Source organism: Indicator indicator, chromosome 3, assembly GCF_027791375.1.
Source record: "Indicator indicator isolate 239-I01 chromosome 3, UM_Iind_1.1, whole genome shotgun sequence".
NCBI lineage: Eukaryota > Metazoa > Chordata > Aves > Piciformes > Indicatoridae > Indicator > Indicator indicator.
Window position 1 is genome coordinate 39,408,959 of NC_072012.1, and position 19,994 is coordinate 39,428,952.

Below are 19,994 nucleotides of genomic sequence, written 5' to 3' on the forward strand. Positions count from 1 at the left end.
TGGATTTTGTGTGTGTGTGGTTTTGGCAGGGTTTTATTTTGGCTTTGGTTGGGGTTTTTTGTTTGGTTTGGTTTGGTTTTGGCAGGGTTTTATTTTGGCTTTGGTTGGTTTTTCGGGGTTTTTTTTTGTTTGGTTGGTTGGTTTTGTGGTTTTTGCTGTTTTTTTTTTTAAATATGACAACTTCTCATTGTGAAATTTGAATTTAGAAACACTTGGCCCTGGTACTATCAGGCTTTTGTCCCCCCCATATTTTAAAAGTGGAATAAGGAAAATTAGTATTTTTATACAAAAGCTATAAATATATATCAGATTCTTCTCAGGAAGAGACACCACATATTGTAGTGCACACATGTGCTCATCAGAAGACAGATGCACACATAACAGGATAGTTCCTCTAGGAGAGACTTCATCACTCTCCACCTGAAAGGACATTGTGGAGAGGTTGGTGCTGGCCTCTTCTCACAGGTAATTAGTGCTAGAACAAGAACAGCCTCAAACTGCAACAGGGTAGTTTGAGACTGGACATTAGGATGATTTTTTTCACAGAAAGAGTTGTCAGGCACTGGAATGGGCTGCCCAAGGAGATGGTTGAGTCACCAGCCCTGGATATGTTTAAAGGTTGTTTGCATGCGGTGCTTGGGGATATGGTTTAGGGGTGAACCTTGTAGAGTAGGGTTATTGGTTGGACTTAATGATCCTGAAGGTGTTTTCCAACGTGAATATTCCTCTGATTCTGTGATTCTAAGCTATTGGAAGGCCCCTGTGGGAAGGCTAGTCTGTATTTGGGATATGGTCAGGGTCTAAAGACGTAGCACACTCCCACAAGCTGCTCAGTAGACGACTGCCTGTTCTACATAAATAAGTGACACTAACAGCTGTTGTTCAAAAAGTGTCACACTAGTTACAGTACTACAACAGATCTAATCACTGTAGGTGCCATTGCTCTGCACTCTTTGTGAAGTTTGGTTTAATGCCAGACGTTTATCATAGAATCATAGAATGTTAGGGGTTGGAAGGAACCTCTAGAGATCATCCAGTCCAACCCCCCCTGCCAGAGCAGAAATCAGTCTAAACAGACTTCCTGTAGAAATAATTAAAATCAAATAAGCTTAAATCACATCCTGCAATTTGTACATGTACAAACTATCCCTCTGTTAAAGGTGGTGGGACTATCTGCACCCCAGTATGCACCACAAGGGATACTACTACCACGAGGGATACTACTTCTACACTTCAAGTTAGGAATATGCTTTATCTTTCTGAATAAGAGCCACAGCAGACAAGATGAATTTGGACCCCTGTGACACACTGACACATTAGAACTGGCCTGACAGTTCTTCACGTTTATATTTCTCAGTAACATAATGATTTAAATAAGATAATACTGCCTTTGCTGAGAAAAAAAAATACATTTTGCTACTACTGAATAATATTATATTTTACATTTCTAATTAATAATGTTTAATTACTTTTTAATAGTGATTTGGAAATAGCATTTTGCCCTCTTGGAGCCAAAGGTTTTATTTCTACTTGATTAGTTTTCCAACCCAACCCAACATGACAAGGTAATGATTCAAACACTGCCAGCCGATGGAGATAGAAATCTTTATTTCCTAGCTGTATGGGATACTCTGACCACATCTTACTTACAAAAAAAGCATTTGTATATGAAGAGAGAAGAGAAGGCTCTGAGGAGACCTTATTGTGGCCTTCCAATATCTGAAGAGGACCTACAAGAAAGCTGGCAGGAGACTTTCTAGGGTGTTAGGTAGCGATAGGACTAGGGGAATGGTTCCAAGCTAGAGGAGGGGAGATTTAGATTAGATGTTAGAAAGAAGTTCTTCACCATAAAGGTGGTGAGACACTGGAACAAGTTGCCCAGGGAAGTGGTGGATACCCCATCCCTGGATGCTTTTGAGGCCAAGCTGGATGGGGCTCTGGGTAACCTGATCTACAGGAAGGTGTCCCTGCCCATAGCAGGGGGGCTGGAACTAGATGACCCTTGGGGTCCCTTCCAACTCTGACAATTCTGTGATTTTGTGATTCTGTGGGTAATCTTCCCAGCTTCACAAAACTGACAGTACTGCAGTCCTCAGTAGGACTCTTACCCCAAAAACTACGATGCGTACCATGAAGACAGCAAAGCTAGCAAATAGCCCAGCACTGCTTATTAAAGACCCAGAGGAGTTAAGAGAATACATTCTAATGGTTTGCTGTTTATCTCCATTACAGAGGGCTCTACCTTACTTAAGCTCTTCTCAATATTATACTTGTTTAAATTAAAAATGTCTTGTTGATTACTATACTTGGCCAATATGATGCAACACATACCCTACTGTAATTTATTACTTCATCTTTCTAAGAGTTCTTCTCCTCACTGCAATCTGTAGAAAGCAGGCTCATTCTGAAAACTTTCTTTATTTTTGTAATCCAGCAGTTAAAAACAAGATGAAATGTAAAATTAACAACAGGTTGTACTTTTGAGGTAAGCAAAGAAGTGTACTGTTTTTGTTGTTGGGGAAGAAGATTGAATAAAGCATTAGTATTTTTATCCAAACACAGGGATAGATGCAGATATTTCCAAGCAAAATGAGAACATCTGATTCTAAGCTAAAGAAATCTTATGAGGGCCAACCAAGTAGTGCTTCTGACCTGCTTCAGACATCCGCTATGGAAAAAGACAATTCATCCTCTAAGACTGCTTACTTCCCTTCAACGACTTAAACCAAGCCAGCTTATTCAAAGGCAGATTTCTAAACTGAAGACCTTCTCCCCTCAAGGGATAATCATCAGTGAAGCTGATGCAATTCTCAAAAGCAGAAAAAGTCACTCAGTCATTAGTCTCATTTCAGCTGCTACACTTGAAACTAGGACAAACATGTCAACAGCAGAGAAACTACAAGAGTTATTAGGAAAAATGATTAATTAGAATAAAAATGGAAAATGCTTTCACAAAAATTTGATGATCCTGAATTGTCCTGTGCTGTGCAGCTAGTACAGTCCCAGTACAAGCATTATGGTCTGTACACCTGTAGGTAAATTTATGACATGTGGAGAGTTGACTGGTTAGCAACTCAGAGCTTATCAGCTCACTACTCCCCTACAGTGACATGCAGGAGAGAATAAAAAAAGCAGAAGTGAGAATAAACTCATGTATTGATTCAAATGCAATCACTCTGCAGCTTCCACCAGCAGACTGAAGCCTAGCCAGTCTTGGAGCAATAGTCCCCTCAGAAAGAGTATCCCGGTTTTTACTGCTCAGCACACTGTCTTATGGTGTGGGATATCCCTTTAGTCTGGTGGGCTCACCTGTTCCAGCAGTGTCCCTTCCCAACTTCTTGCCTACTCCCAGCCTACTTGCTGCAGGCAAAGCAAGAAACAGAGGCAGCCTTAACATTGTGCAATCACTGTTCAGCAGTAACTAAAACATCCCTGTGTTATCAACAGTGTTCTGATCACAAATATAAAGCACAGCACTGTACAGGCTGCTATGAAGATGAACTCCATTCTCAGCCAAAATCTGTACAGGATGTAAAACAGCCTCTGCATCAGGCAAAATCCTCTTGATAAAGAAGCAAATAATCTGTTTTTCTCAGATCATGTTCAGTACCGGTGCTTAAAAAAAGATTACTGCATTCTCCTGTCTTCTTTCTTGACCCTGCTCTCCTCTATATTTAATCAGTAATCCCTGGCAAAAGTTTTGAAGTTAAATCAGATTTTGCACAGAGATAGTAGAGTGCTATTATTAAATCAGACTTCAAGTAATCCTTCTAAGTGCAGTCTCCAAAGGGTACAAGTAACTCCTGCTCCCCAAGCACATCTTTTGAGGACCACCAAAAGCACATGACACAGTGCATGAAAATAGGTTAGATTCAAACTTCTGGGAAGCACACCTAAAGCTGCTACCAGTAGACTATTTGCAAATCCATTGGCATATTTCATTCACATAGATGCATCAGATTATCTTGACAGCCGGGAGTTAACAAAATTTATCCTAAAGACTTTTACAGTGTAACTCCACCACCACAAATAGAGTGGGAATTGACCAGTATTTGAAATATATCCCAGAGGGTGATCATCAGTTTCAGAGCACTGCAGGTGTTGCTTTGGGAAAAACTAGTTACGCTTCATTAGAATATCTGTTTATGTAAAACACTGATGTCAAGGAAGCTACACACCAAGGATGTTATATTCAAATCAGCTACACCTGGGCAGCACAGCATAATCCATATCCAACATGCTCACAAGGTATCTCAAACAACCTGAGGCAGAAAATGGATTTCAGAGTACTTGCTTACAACATGTAACAGCAAAAGTATCAACTCTTTAAGTATTGCTTTAAACTGTCCTCCCCAGGAAAGGTAAATGTGACATAAATATTAACAAATATTATTATTTTAAACCAGAAAGGTGTCCACTAAAACAGTATCTAGAGGCAGCACACAGCTTGGGGAAAGCACCAATTATTTCTAGGATAGAAGTCAAACCCTTCCATCATTCAGCTGAAATTCATGTAGCTTTTCCAGATCTATGCTGAAACAACCTTTGAATATTTTTTTTTGTTCTTCTGCCTTAAGGAGAACTTCCACCAATGGGAACTTCATTACTTCTGTTTATTCTTTGAATTTAGACAGTGTTGAGGCACAAATCAGGATTGTACTTGGGGAACTTTGGCTCTAACACAGAATCAATGACATCCAATTTTACACTTTACTGGAAATTTCTGAAGTGCAAACACAGAAACAGCTGCAGCCATTCTAAAAAATCCTGAAAGGCTTTGTGTTAACTCAACATTTCTACACTTGGCTTTCCTTGCAATTAAAGCCACAATAATGGCATAATGAAGAAAGTGCTCAGAAAGAGAGGCTGTGATCATTTCAACCTTTTAAGACTTGATGTTACGCTACTGCTATTGTGGATTTTGCTATTACACTGTTCAATAATATGAAGGTAAGAGTCTCTTTCCAGCTATAATAAAAAATAAGATTTAAAAAAAAATTGGTGTTCAAAGAGACATTTGGGCTGGAAAAGGGATACAACACTAGAAGTACATTGTCATGGTAGGGCCATGGCATGGCCCGGTACAAATCCAGACAGGCCTTAAGATGTCTAGACAGGGTCCCTTTCTCTCCCCTCCTTCCTGCAGGAAAACAGGGCAACGTGGGAAAAAGAACAAAGAGGACAGAACTCCTGCCTGTCTGGTAAATAAGATGTTTATTTGGGGTTGAGAGCACGTAAGCTGACCACTGCTCCCCCAGATACAAGGTCCTTGCTTCTGCCTTTTATGGCTGTAGCCTGGCAGAACACTTCTCCATTGGGCAGCTACATGTTAGCTTCAGTGCCCCATTGGACCAACTGATCTCTGGCAATTCATATATATACAAGTGACTAGGGAGCCACCTCTGCCTTGCCTTGCCTTGCTCAAGCCTGCTGAAGCCTTGCCTTGCTTCAAACCTACTTGGACCCGTCTCATAGAAGTTGCCTCCAGTTGCCCTGCCCTGCCTCGAGTGCCTGGTCCAGAGCCTGGGGTAAAGCCATGAGCCATACACATGTAAGCCAGAGAAGCCACAAGGCTAGAAGCTGAAGTCACCTAGTCTGCTTCCCCTTGCCACCAGAATCGTGGAGTGCCTCAGCTCACCCAGGAACCAAGCAAGCGCCAGTCACAAAGAGCGTCATCAACTGCCTGTAGTCTGCTGAAGCCAGATCATCCTGGGACCACACAGTGAACCTTTCCTGATGGCAATCTGCTGTGCCGTGCCTTATGAGAGTGCCCCAGAGCTAACACAGCAGCCACAGCATCCCCCATGTGTGTAAAACTAGCTGTGAGTAACTAATTCATTGCCCTTTGGTTAAGAAATCTCAAAAAAACCCCAAATCATCATACTGAATACAGGTACTACAGAAACTGGTACATCCACTTACAATATGAATGCATTGGTCTCACACATGGTAATTTACTGTGTCCTTATCTAAACATTTCACTACCAATGCTGAGCAAAAATAGCTTCTTTTGGGTTTTTGTTGGGTTTTGTCTGTTTGTTTGTTTGTTTTTGTTTGGTTGGTTTTTGCTTATGACATACCAGGCAAGTTCCACACATACTAAGACTCTCACTTGAGCGATGTGGAGATCACCAAGAGAGCATAATGTGGTTTTTCTGCTTTCATTCAGCAAAGTAACAATACAGTTGCAGAAAAAAAACCCTTCTTAAAGCACTTGATTTCACCATAATTCCACTGGCCCTCATAACCTCCTCAAAGAGGAAATGGCTGATGTATTCCTAGAAATACAGATCCACAGCCTAAGCCTCAGCAGGCTTCAGAGAATGTGAAATAAAATGTGGCTGATGCTGTAACACAGAACAAGCTATGCAGCAGGTCCTGATGCCAAGTTGCCTACTGGGACACAGGGGGCAAGGGATTTCTCTCTGCATGATTTTTAGTCCTATTTCTAAAAACAGGCTTTCATCAGAAGGCTTATCATAAACATTAAGTACAGAGGTATGCAAAGCTGTATTAATTATACACTCCTTTGCTGAAAACAGCCGCAAATTCTCTCAATCTAGAGATGAGCATTCCTACTGATGTTAATGTAGCTATTAAGTCAAGTAAGCTGCAGGCATTAACTTCTGGAGAGTTCAGCCAAAGGAACAATCTCTTAAAAGGCCTTGATTTATTCCATTTAATTGTGCATCACCAGAGAACAATCCAGATATTAGGTGGGACTGCAAAGGACCTTAGACTCTACTCATGGATGCTTCACTTTCGATTTAGGAGGCTAAATCTGAACCAAACTGCTTATTAGTCAAAGGCTATTCTGCTGACAACCATTATCATGAGAACAGCCTGCTAGTACACTAGTAGTATATGTTTGCAGAACTGGGGTTTTCATGAGGAGGATCAGCAGTCAGTACAAAAGCTAAGAGTGTGCAGAGGAGTTCGGCTCTTGCTGATATGTTGAAAAGACAAAAATTATAGAGGCTTCTCTTCTGATTATGTTTTGTTTTGTTTCTATTTTTTCTGTTTGTTTTGTTGCTCCCTGGTACCAAAAGAGTAGCTCAAATAATAAATCCTTACTCATCATGATTAACAATACTAATATCTAGTCTATGGTATTTACTTCCTGGGGAGAGGGAATAGGAACAGGCAGCAGTGAAAAGAGAAACTAAATGTTATTACAATACACTATTCAAATGGTTGACTTTTAGGTTGCCTGAAATCTGAGTAGTATGAGAAAACCCAAACCAACCAGACAAAAAAAACCCCAAAAAACCCAAAAAAAACCCCCCACCAAACAAATTAAAAAAAAAAGAAAATGCCAAACAAACAAACAAAAACCCACAAAACACCTCAATGCACCTTTCCTATAGTGTCATGTTTCTAATTCAAGAACTCAGCCATACCAGCTTGCTACTTCAACACTGATGACTTTTCTTAAAGAACTGTACTGGAGAGTTAATTACTTTAGTTGATTAATATGCTGCATATCTAATTCATTGCATTTATTAGGCCTATCCCTTTGACAACTTAAGAATCAACACATTGATCCCAGAGTAATTTCTACAGCATAGCTCAGCATCTATATAAGGTATTACCTTCACAGTAGGCACTGTCCTCTCGAAGGGCTCGGAAGCCATCTCGGCAGCTACAGACAGCTCTGTCATCTAGGTTTCGGCAGACAGAATGCTCCATACAGTTATGTCTTTCAGAGCAAAAGTCATGGCCTGTACAGAAACAAATACTATTGAGGGTTAAAAAGAATCCAGGGATTATAAAACACGCCTGTCAAAGGCAGCCTGATTTTTTTCTCAGTTAGGTCAAAGAATACCTTTCTATTGTCCATGAGATATAGAAAAATAAATTGTATCAAGCACGAAACAGATGAAAGGAGTAGTAAAGGCCACCAGAACAGACTGTCTCTAGGTCTTTGATTCAATTTCAGGTTATGGAATTGATCTAAGGCAGATGGATGGAAAGCTTGCTTAAATCCCCTGACTGTCTCCTTGTCATCGTTAGGTACTTTTACAGGACACTTCTTAATTATATATTTTCTTACTTTTTTGTTGTTATTGTTGGTTGGGTTTTGTGATTTTTGTTGATTTTGTGTTTGTTTGAACACCTATAAAAGACACTCAGCTTAGATACTCAGTAGTTCATTTACCAGTGGTATTACTTTTTTCCTAGCACTTTTTTTCCCCAGATATATTTAGAAAAAATCTTTCCGCATCTAACTGAAAGTCTTTGATTAACGTTGGCTTGTTTTGCCTTTCTCTTCCCCTTGTCTCTTCCTTTCACGCTCCGCTGAATGAATACTCATCCCTGATTGCATCATCTTTTCTATTTCAGAGAAAGTTTTTTTTTTTTAAATCTCACTTTTTGGCCATCTGTATTTTTTTCCCCTTCTATTTTTCCTGCGTGTGACCATTTTCCATTGCACCTTAATTACAGATTTTTTGTTAATTTTGAAGTTCTTTTCCAGGCTGAAAAATTCTGACCAAACCTTTCAACTCAGAAGGTTTGGTTTTTTTCAATTCCCATTGTTTGCTTTCATGAAATCTAATGCAACTGTGTTAATGAACACTATTATATCATCCTCTATTAGGCTGAATTCAAGTGGTTGTAGTAAAAGACTTGAAGCTTTCCATATCTAGCAGATGTGTGGAGCTTGTCTCCATTGGATTCTCAATAAAATTATTATTTTTAAGAATTTTCTTCTTTAACTGAAGCATTAGAATTAATCAAGCAGCAGTACTTCACTGTTGTTTTCCAATAACTACTTTCCTCTCCCAAAATCTCCCACAGGAAAACTGAGGAACGTGCATCACACTCAGGGTACCAGGACTGGTGTAACAGCAATAGCTCCACAAGGCAAGCTGGAATCAGGTTGTAACAAAGACTTCTTACAAAACAACATAAAAGTATTTGTTGGAAGTAAAGATTATTATTTTTACCACTTTCCTTCACAATTCACTAGGAAGGAGTTTCTACATCTATTTTCCACAAGGTAAGTTAACTAAGTACTTCAAGCAGGACAATGGCCAGAGTCTGCCTGCAGGTCAGAGAGGTATTTTGCATTCCGGCAGCTCATGAACAGTGCAGAGCAACATGAACCAAGCAAACCAAGAAAAATATCCCACAAAGGCAGAATGTTTTATTACTGAAAGCCAGTGACAGTCATGATGTAAACATCACAGAATTACTATGATATGTGGTGCTGATGTTTTTCTCTTTCCCATTTTAGATTGTCTTCCTGTAATCTAGAGGTATGCTTAAATATTCTAATCTACTCTAGCTATGACAGTGCTGCTATCTGACATAAGATATTAATTAGCAAAAATCTCTACACATCTACTTGGGTTAGAGGGTCTTCGATGCTCATCTATGTCAACAAAAGTGTGTGTCAAGAGCAACCTCTGGTCACAGTAACATCTACTCTGCCTTTTTGCTGTCTTCCTCACTGAAGTCCAAGTTAAAGACAAAGCAATAATCTTGTATTTTTTATTTCCTGGCCCGGATTGGTTAGTACCAGATTGTTGTCATTAAACAACTAAGGACATACAAGTCATCCAGAAAGGATGAGGCCTTTCTTTTTTTACTGATTTTTTATTATTCTTAAGGTTCTCAACACATATGCATTTGCTGTTTTATTGAACAACACACATGCTGCTGAATAGCAGCATACAACAGCTTCTTGTTTAAAGAACAAGCTTCGTAGATCACAAGAAGCTAAGTTAGCATGCTTAAGGGAGACTGAAAATGTTCGAAAAGCACCTATCCAACATACATTAAAATTTTCTAACTGTACCAGGCATAAGAAATAAAGAATTCTTTCCTCCAAGCCACCAAAGATTTTATTGAAAATCATCATTAAAATGACTGAATTTGACTGAATTCAAGATCTGGAGACAGACTGCAAGAGTTGGGGTTATTCAATCTGAAGGAAAGAAGGCTCTGAGGAGACCTTATTGTGGCTTTCCAGTATCTGAAGGGGACCTACAAGAAAGTTGGTGAGGGACTTTTTAGGATGTCAGGTAGTGATAGAACTAGGAGCAAAAATAGAAGTGGGTAGATTCAGATTGGATGTTAGGAAAAAGTTCTTCACCATGAGGGTGGTGAGACACTGGAACAGGTTGCCCTGGGAGGTGGTAGAAACCTCATCTCTGGAGGTTTTTAAGACCAGGCTGGATGTGGCTCTGGGCAACCTGATCTAGTGTGAGGTGTCCCTGCCCATGGCAGGGATGTTGGAACTAGATGATCTTTGAGGTCCCTTTCAACCCTGACAATTTTGTGATCTATCAATGTGTCTGAAGTTCTTTTCTTCTACTTTCTTATCTCTTTGATTGATATCACTAATTGTATCCTTTGTATTTATGCTGAGTAGCACAGAAACAAGTGTAGCTCTGCTCTTCTTTTCACTGAAGTATACCTAAAATCAACCCAAGAGTCTAACATCTTCTTTCATGCCAGGTATCAATTTATCATTATTTAGCTACAGAAGAAACAGACATAGCCACTTGAGGACAATTGTGCAGAGCTTTGAAGATAATGGTATTAGTCCAGATCAAAAGAGTGGACTCAAAACACAGAGCACTTCAGCTTCCCAAGATGTATAGCAATCACTATGCAGGAGTGCCCTGTTCAAAATCATAAGAAAAAAGGTCTATATAACCTGCAAGAATGGAAAATAACACTGAGGTTGTAGATATCCAAGATTACCTTACCTTTACAGATTTTGCAGCAACTGTGAGATAAGGAAATCTGCTGAGATTCTGGACAATTCAAAGCTGTACAACTGTCTTTTGGAATACGCTGCATTTTGTGGTCCTGTGGAGGCAATTTATTTATATTGTGAGAGAAAAAAAAGAAACTAAAGATAAATAATAACTTTAGTGGAGTTTTAGCATTATAATGTCCTGCCTATGCCAAACTCCAGGTACCTTCACAATCCGTTGTAAAAAACATGGCAACACAAGCAAAACCCAGCAATTGCATAAAACAAAGGAAAAAAACCTGCTGATAGAAATATCAATTAAAGCAGTTAATTCTTTACAAATTCGATTTGGATGAGTGTTTTTCATTCACTTGTTTTATAATGCACAAACAGAGAAGTGTGTGCCTAGAGCAGGCACAACTGTAGCAGCCAAACAAACCAGAAAACTATGTTTAGAATTACATGCAGACAAAGAAGTTCCCCACATTGCCTTGATAATGTGATCAGAAGCCTCAAAGCACGAAATTGGTGCTCGTGCCATTCCTATTAAGTCTGTCTTCAGCTAGAGTTATTAATTATATGCTTTTATGAGAAGTTTGGTAGTAATAAAATAGGCTTCCTAACTGACCAACACAGTTCATAGTATGTGAATTTTCTGCTTGGAATTGTCATTCACAAGGCAGTTCAGCAGAAACTCTATGTACTTTGGTCCTTGAAAAAGCAGCATTTGAATCAGCCAGAGGAGCTGCTTAATATTTCTATCAGGATAGTCAAGCAGCCCACCAGCTAGCAAGTATAATCAACAAAATCCAGACTAGCACAGCCAACACTCTTCACATAGTATCACGCTTGCCAGCTGCAAGAAACATGAAGCAACATCACACACGTTTTGATGGATGTTAATTATATATCTGTTGACTAATCACAGCATTCATGTCACAGGTGTGATGTTGAAAATACAAGCTCAGTCCTGAAAAGTGTTAAGATTGAATCCAAAATTATTTCTAGTCAGCTTGTTTTTTCCTTTCTCAAAAGGGTTTCAAAGCACCTTACTCCAAGAATTAAACTCACAGAGATTAAAATTAACAGCAGGAAGACAATGGTCTCCAGTTCTATTTTGTAAACCACTTTTTTTTTTCTTAACTGTATGAAAATGTTTTGTGTGACAGCAGTGTGACCAGAAGAGCTGCTCCCCTCTCTTTCCCTGCCCTAGAAATGTGTACTAGGGTTTTCAACTTTGCAGCATGCATCTCTCTTACTGGAGGGAATTCCTCCCCATCCCTCCCCTGGAGAGACAACACAGAACCCACTGCAGGAGTTTGTGCAGTTCTCAACCTGCAGCTGTCTCTGGAGTCTGTTCTGCCCTTAAAGTGCATTTGCGCCCGGTTCATGCGGACTCAGTGTCAGGCACGTTTTGTTTAAAAAAAAACAAAACACCACCACACCCAATTTCTTTCCATCATTAGAAATACAACTAGACACCTGGCATGCCAGCTCTTTTTCTTCCTTTTCCTCTAGCTTTTCCACTCACAACTGTGTTGAATTCAAAATCATGCCCTCATTGCGTCCATCACCTCAACTATCTTAAGCCTGTAATTTTGAACAATAACATTGTACAGGCGTCATTGGCAACATAAGGGCAGTTTCCTGCTTTTTATTACTGGTGAGGGAGTCAATGCCTAAGAAAGAAAGAATGTAGCTTGATTGTCAATCTCTGTAATCAAAGCTTGCAGCTATGCAAAGTAAATTTACTTCCAAAACATGAAATGAAACTTGGGATGACATTTTAAAATAAACAGAGAACTCATTAGATGACTTTTCTGTTGCCACTTCCTAAGGTAGACCTGTCTGTATTTCAATAGCTTCTTTCAGTGGGCCTGTGATATTTCTAACATGCAAGAAATTTTTTTATCCATCAACAGCATTCTTACCTTGCACTCAAACAGAACACAATCCCCTGAGCTTGAATACACAGTTTCTCTTTGTCCTTCAAAGTAGGTTCTGCCTTCAAATACACACACAGCTTTGGGAAATAAAAGGGAAAGCAACAATGATTTTAAAAAGTGTTAGTACTCTGCTTATAGAGCTACATACATTTCCTTAAAGGTAACTGTATTTCAAAATGAAAAGATTGAATCAGCTGCAAGAATATTCTAAACACACATCAAATAAAAATATCAGAGAGAAAAACAAACAAACCAACCAACCAAAAAAATAGGAAAACACAAAGCACCAGAAAAACACACAGAAATAGAAGGTGAAGGATGTTGAAACAATATTGAATACAGATAGCTACTGAGAGGACACAGAAGAGGTGTCTCAGGTCATGCCACAGGAGCTATGACTGCTTGCAACACAGCTCAGGGCAAAAAGGGAAATGGAGCTGAGAGAGCAGTGTGAGTGGCATTAACAGATAATCAGTTTCTTGAAGAGGAACACTGCATGATGAAGAGTGATCACTGAAGCCATACATGTATTTGTTATCACAGCCCTTTGATGCTTCATCACCCCATACAGTACATATTTGTACCTTGATTATCCCAGTTCTTTACCATTACTACTGAAGTATATGAATTTTATTGTACAGGAACTGATCTTCAGTGGCTGTTTTTCCTCTTCCCCTGCCTCCCCGCAACGTAGGACCAATGATCAAATGACAGAATGACCCTCCTAGGAATGGCATTTGTTATATCATGACCTGGCCTAATGCCACTCCTGCTCCCTGGCAGTGCCGGGTTTTACATCAGTGTGCTGACACAGCTCAAACTGGATTGCTCACTAAAGTTCCTATTCAGTAGTTAAAGGTTACATAAAATATCTTCATAGCAAACTGTCAGACTTTTGTTTTTAAAATGGATCCATTACTGCAATTACATTATGCAAAGTATAAAGGCTAAGTAATGTAACTGCTAGGTATAGAAAATTGAATGTCTGTCTCTGTTGCTTAGGTCACAATCAAGGCTGATCAAGTAAATGCAGTCATAAATTAACAGGAGTAGTCACAACTCTGATGATCTACATTACATATTAGAGGACTAACTTAATAATAATTCATTTGGAGATGTAAATTGATAATCCATTATACTATAATTCATTCAAAGAGTTTTATCTATCTGTTTAAACAGACTACAATTAGTAGACAATTTTTAAATATCTAAAAGTGAAAAAGGTTTTATTGCATGACCTATATTAATTTCCATTACTGTTACTTTCAATTCTCCTTTACTTTTTAATTTGTGGATCCTTAATTTTGCAGATTTCTTATTACTTTGTCAGCATGTAAAAGGTCAACTCTTGGAACTGATGTCAAAAAAGACATGGTGAGCATAAGAACAAAAAAAAAAATTTTCCAAATTTCAAAACATGAGTTAGAATGTCTTATAAAATAAAAAAGTATCTTGTGTGATATAAACCCGCACAGCTCTTTCCAGAAGCAATATCACAGCAAGTTGCAATGCTCCAAATCCCACAAATGGCAGAGTTTCCAGTCATACTTAATAAAGAAAATACAGAAAAGAGCCACAAGAGAGCATCCAGGGGAAACACCTAGGGCTAACAGATGGATAAAGTTTGTACAATATCCATGAAGAAAGGTCACAGAGAGTCAGAAAAGCTCAATACAGTTCCTCTTCCCTCTCATAGAAAACAAGATCTACTAGAAGGAAGTATGTGGTTTGAATAAAAAAAAAAAAAACTCTATAAATCTTTATTTGCAGACTGGCAGATCTTGAGTCCAGTCAGAACAAGGCAATCATCCAGTCATACATCCAGTCACTCCCTATATATTACAGGCCACAACACTAAACTGAAATACTCATATACTAAGCCCTTTCCCTTGGCCTTGGCCCCTTCATTTCAGGTTTCTAAGAGCAACTATATGTGACAGGGGAAAACAGGAGTATAGCAAAGCCCAAGGACCACATAATGGCAATGAGCTGATAACACATCCTCATGTTTCCAACAGGCAAACTATGCAGGAAAGGCAAAAGACATCAAAATCACTGTCATTTTGTCTGGAAGACAGCACTCTCCTGAAGCCAAAACACTCTTAATGTATGAATATGACCACTCAGGCATCTTGAAAAAAAAATAAAATAGAAAAATGTATCCATGCTTCCTGAAAGCATAATCCAGTTTGCTTATCAATGAAGATAAGCCTTTTTTGAGTCTTCAGAGAAACTTAGAAAATAAAGTACACAGAAAAAAAAAATAAAACATCAAAAGACCACATCCAGCCTAGTGTGAAATGATGAAGTTATTGCTTGATTCCACCAACAGCATATGTTGGTGGAACAACAGTCTTGGCATATGAAATCATCATAATGCAGTGATGCAGGCATGTTTTCAGCAAGAAAATAACCTCTTCTCCATAAAGCCTTGAAAAAAACAAACAAAAAAAAAAACCAAAAACAACTTACAAATACTAGGGTTGTGAGAGATGTCTCAGTCCAGAAAGCCCTTCCACCTTTCCTGTATGCTTTCATGGACACAAAGACTGTTTCTTAAAGGCTAGACACTGGCAGCAGAGCTCACATTTCAAGCTACTGGCTTGTGTGGGTCCCAGAAATTCCAAACAATGCTCACATCCCAACCTTCACAACCACACTTGACAATCCTGCAGCTAAGAACATTACATTTCATTCAATGAATTCCCCTAAATAAACATTTCCAATTGCTAGATTTTGCTGTGGCTTTGTCAGAAAGGTTATAAAGCCACCAGGTATCAGGGACTTGTCTATACAGAGTGACCAAACTATGCTTAAGATAGAAAACCTAAACAATATATAAACACCCAATTGAAAAACTAAATTGAAACAAAATTGAAAACCTATTAACCTGAATAATATGAGCACAAGTCCAAGAATGTCTTTTTATGGACTGCTGCTATCACTGACTAGGTTCAAAACGGATATTTCTTCTTGATATCATCAAAATCTACACTACTTGGATTATTTCTTTCCTGCTAGCATTATCCAAAACACAAAGGATTCCACCATATTTGGGAAGTTTCTTCCATTAAAATGAAGCAAGAACCAAGGTTCACTCTGGGCCTTTAATTCAGAGCACTAGCACTTGGATTTTCTCTTCTCACCTATTCTAGTGTAGCCAAATGAGCACACAAAACATCTTCATGGGTTTCAGTGCCACTGGCTCCAAGTTTATTTGATGAAAGAGACACCAGTGAGTTTAGCAGTGGCCTAGGTTTGCCAGTCTCTTCTCCAATCCTTGCATAAATGACTCTGTCTCTTTCCTGTTCTCGTCAGCCCACCCTTCTTACACTGCTCAAGGGGAAAGAATCCTGACTGAAAGCAAAGGGTAGATCTTCATCAAGCTATCTGAAGACTTATAAAAAATTTAAGGTTGTCTGGTTAGGTGAGCATTGAGTACATTTGAAAATATTTCTAGAAAAACAAAGCTACTAACTTTCTTCTGCTCCACTTGCCTCCTGAGACAGCAGAACCCACATCCCAGACAGTACGGAACAGAATGTTTCTCCTGGCTCCTGACAGCAACTGTCACAGCCAGTACATATCCTGTGATGGTGGTGTTTCATGTCATTATTTTCCTTCTGAAATAAAGATATTTCAACAATATGAACATCTGGACTAGAACTGTGTAATTGGAAAGTCCAGCAAAGATTTAATTTCTGCTTGGCTAGATGCTTCCCAGGATACAGTGATGAGTTTGTGATTGGTACCTCTCTAGGGAAACATATCATCTTTCATCATCCTAATTCCTTTCATTTGACAGACTGAGTCACAGCCAAGAAATTACCTGATGAGTAGGTGTTCCAGAACTTGATAGTTATTGCCTATGTAGCATTTCATCTACAGCTTAATTAAACCATCTCCTCTTGCCATCAAACACCACACACACCCCTCCCCCCTACACCTTTTTCAGTGCATATCATTCAAAGCACACTTTTCTAAGGGGATTAAACAGGAAGTCTACAAAATCTACTGGGAAGTTTGACTACTCTTGGTATATTTGTACACAGAAGCTGATCAAATATTACAATGATATTACAGGGTCTAAAAACTTATTACCAAGGTCTGCTTATATCCTCACTACTAATTTACGTAAGCATAGTGATAATAAAACTATTCCCTGTAGTACTGGTTAACACATTGTGACAAGGTGGCATCTTGTCATAGAATCATTAAGGCTGGAAAAGATCTTTGAGATTGAGTCCAGCCATAACCACTAAACTATATCCTGAAGCATCGCATCTACAGGTTTCTTGAAAGCCTCCAGGGATGGTGACTCCACCACCCTGCTGGGCAGTCTCTTCCAACACCTCACCACTCTCTCAGCAAAGAAGTTTTTCCCAATGTCCAATCTCAGCCTTCCCTGGCACTACTTGAAGAAGAGTAGTCCATCACTACAAATCCTTTCAGGCAGCTGTAGAGACTATTAGGATTTCCCCTTAGACTTCTCTTCTCCAGACTCAACAATCCCAGCTCCCTCAGCCACTCTTCATATAATATGTCCTTCAAACCACTCACCAGCCTCAAGGCTCTTCTCCATACTCACCCAGCAACAGGAATCTCTCAGGAGCACACTGGCTATTGTGTTCCCTCAGTCAATTATCAACAGTTTGTCAAAACATCACTTCCTTCTTCCTACTAGACTCCAAACAGCACTTTCCGCCTGTATTTCTTAAAATGCCCATTCATAGGATGTCATCTAGTCTGTATTTATCATCTTTGATATCTAGATTGTGCATGCCACCTCTGAGAGATGCCCCGTCCCTGGAGATATTCAAGATGAGGCTCAACAGAGCTCTGGGCAACCTGGTCTAGTTGAGGATGCTCTTGCTGACTGCAGCAAGGGTTGGACTAGATGACCTTTGGAGGTCCCTTCCAATCCAGACCATGATATGAAAACACCTTTTTTTTTTTTTTTTTTGGTATTCATAATTGCCCTGAGTGGCAGATTGACTTGAAGATTTGTGAAATTTGCCAGCAACAATGGATATACAATTTAAAACTGGTAACAAAGTCTGTGTCACTACAGTCATTGTCCACATACACTGGTTTGGGGTGGAAAGGGAAACACCAAAAATTTGCATACAAAAAAAAAAAAAAAAGGCCTGTTTCATTCATTTTTTTAACTTCCTCCTTGGAATCTCCTTGATTACATTTTCCACTGTTCAGAGATCAAGGCTTAGGTATTGTGTAAGTACCATTAATCCTACTTTGCAGGCTTACATAGTGCAAATCCTGTGTGGCTTTATCCTTAAAAATATACACAGGGATAATGGTCACCTTTCATGAATTTCTCTCTCCCAGCTGCCAAGCCTTCACTGGGCATTGCTCTTACCCCTTTTTCATTTCTCTTTGCAGGGATTTGGGTGTTATTTCTTCTTTGATAATCGTCTGGAGAGCACAAGTTCCTCTGCTACTGCAGCCAGTGAGGCTAGAGACTTGCCTCATTTCATGTCATCCCTCTCAGCAATTCAAAATTATTCCAGATTTCAAGCTGGAAAAATATACTGCTATTTTTGTCAAAGACCACTGAAAAGCTACACATACATATGCTCATGCTTCCTCAGCAGCAAAAACAAAATCCAATTTGAAATATCCTAGTGATCATGAATCAGTTTCTATCTGCATCTTAATCTCATTAGCCAGAAACGCAAAGTGTGGCTACTACATTGAAAACATGAAGTTGTCGTTGTACAGTACTTTTACAATCATTTAAGAATAGCTGCAGTGTGAGCCACCTCCAACAACACTAACGGGGTGTTTAGTTATGCTGGCAAGGAGTCAATCTAAAATTACAAAAACATCTGTCACCCACCCCTCAAGTCTCCTATAATTTCACCAGCTACTATGGTGAAATGACATGATTCATCTATCCCATGTGCTCTTGCTGGGAAGTCTTCTGTAGAATTCACCTGAGCCCTAGAACTCATTCAGGCATCTTTAAAGACTAAAGAAAGCAATCTGAACACTGGAAAAGCACATCAAAATGTGACTGAAAACTGTTGATAGCAGTGCAGCTGAGGCAAGTAGACCTGACAGATAAAGTAAAAATTTCACAAAAGGTTGATGAACAGGAAGTCTGGGAAAGAATTTGCAACCAGTCAAAGCCAAAGGACAAAGGCAGCATGGCACAAAGGGAGCTGTCTCCTGTTAAGCAAAGGTCCAACTCGAACAATGTGTTCGATGTCAGCTGCTCTTAAAATAGGATTACTTCTACCTACACTGCAACCTGAGCTTGGTTAAGTATGGCAGACAAAATTTTTCTACTCACGGTTGTGCACAACTTTGACTTTAGGGTAACAGACCATATTCTGCTTGTCAAATAAAATTGGAATATTTTGGACTCTGCACATGAGATTTTGAAAACCTTGGCTTGAGTAATGCAATCAAAATGCTCATTCATTTTATGCCTGATTAACTATGTTGACCAACTGATGCACAAACAACTCCTACAATAAAATGTCAAACAATAAAATCAAATACCAAGGCAAAAAACTTCAAAGGGTCTCAAAAGCAGAAAAGCAATCAAGGCTAATATTAATTGTATGACCACTGTATTACAATTATAGTAGAAGTCTATAAATAGTACAACACTCTGCAAGACCAAAAGAACTCCAGTGCAAACATTACATGACCACTTAATCCTCATAACAATGGGATTAGATATTACCTGGTGGACACCTTATGTAAGGTAGTTGCAATAGTACTGACATAGTTGTATCTTAGTAAAAGTGCAAATGGACATTTTATCAACTGCTGACAGCTATGGCAGGGAAATTTTGGCTTCAGTTTCACCTTCTCTCAGTTGGACTGCTGAACTGACTATAAAAAGGTGTTTTTCTGAAAGCTTTATGAGAAAATGGTTCAGTGTGGAAAAATAGACACCTCCCTAAAGCACCTTATACTTCACGATAGGCAGAAAGTCTCAAGTCATGGTGATTTATATGCAACATGAAATTCGATTAATTGATTAGGACTGACTGCTGGAAATTTTTGAAAGTAATGAGGAACTGCTAAAGGCCTGTAAGGTTGAGAGTCACTATTTTACATCTATGAGAGATAAATAGTTATCACCCATCAGCATTAATTACTATATAAAAAGCAGGCTGAGTTCTCCATTGCCATGTTTTAAGACCCTCCATGGGCATGACAAGGGAGGCCATCTACTCCTGCAAAAGCCCTTACACAAGATACCTGTTACTCTGCTCCACAGGGACTTTGAACAAGGCTGAGGAGAAATAAAGCATGTTGGGATATTATCATATTCTTGTCCATATTTGCCATGAAAAAATAGCATG

At 39.1% G+C, this 19,994-nt stretch overlaps 1 protein-coding gene across 1 annotated transcript in view; it reads right to left on the bottom strand.

Annotated features, from left to right (window-relative positions):
- The window catches only part of NELL2 (neural EGFL like 2), a 153,541-nt gene that overhangs the window by 75,672 nt on the left and 57,875 nt on the right, over nt 1-19,994 (bottom strand). Inside the window, exons 10-12 of the mRNA XM_054399534.1 lie at nt 12,640-12,731; nt 10,719-10,821; nt 7,593-7,721 (exon numbers count right to left, since the gene is read on the bottom strand). Coding sequence (XP_054255509.1) covers nt 7,593-7,721; nt 10,719-10,821; nt 12,640-12,731 — 324 coding nt within the window. The remainder of the gene's footprint in view (nt 1-7,592; nt 7,722-10,718; nt 10,822-12,639; nt 12,732-19,994) is intronic.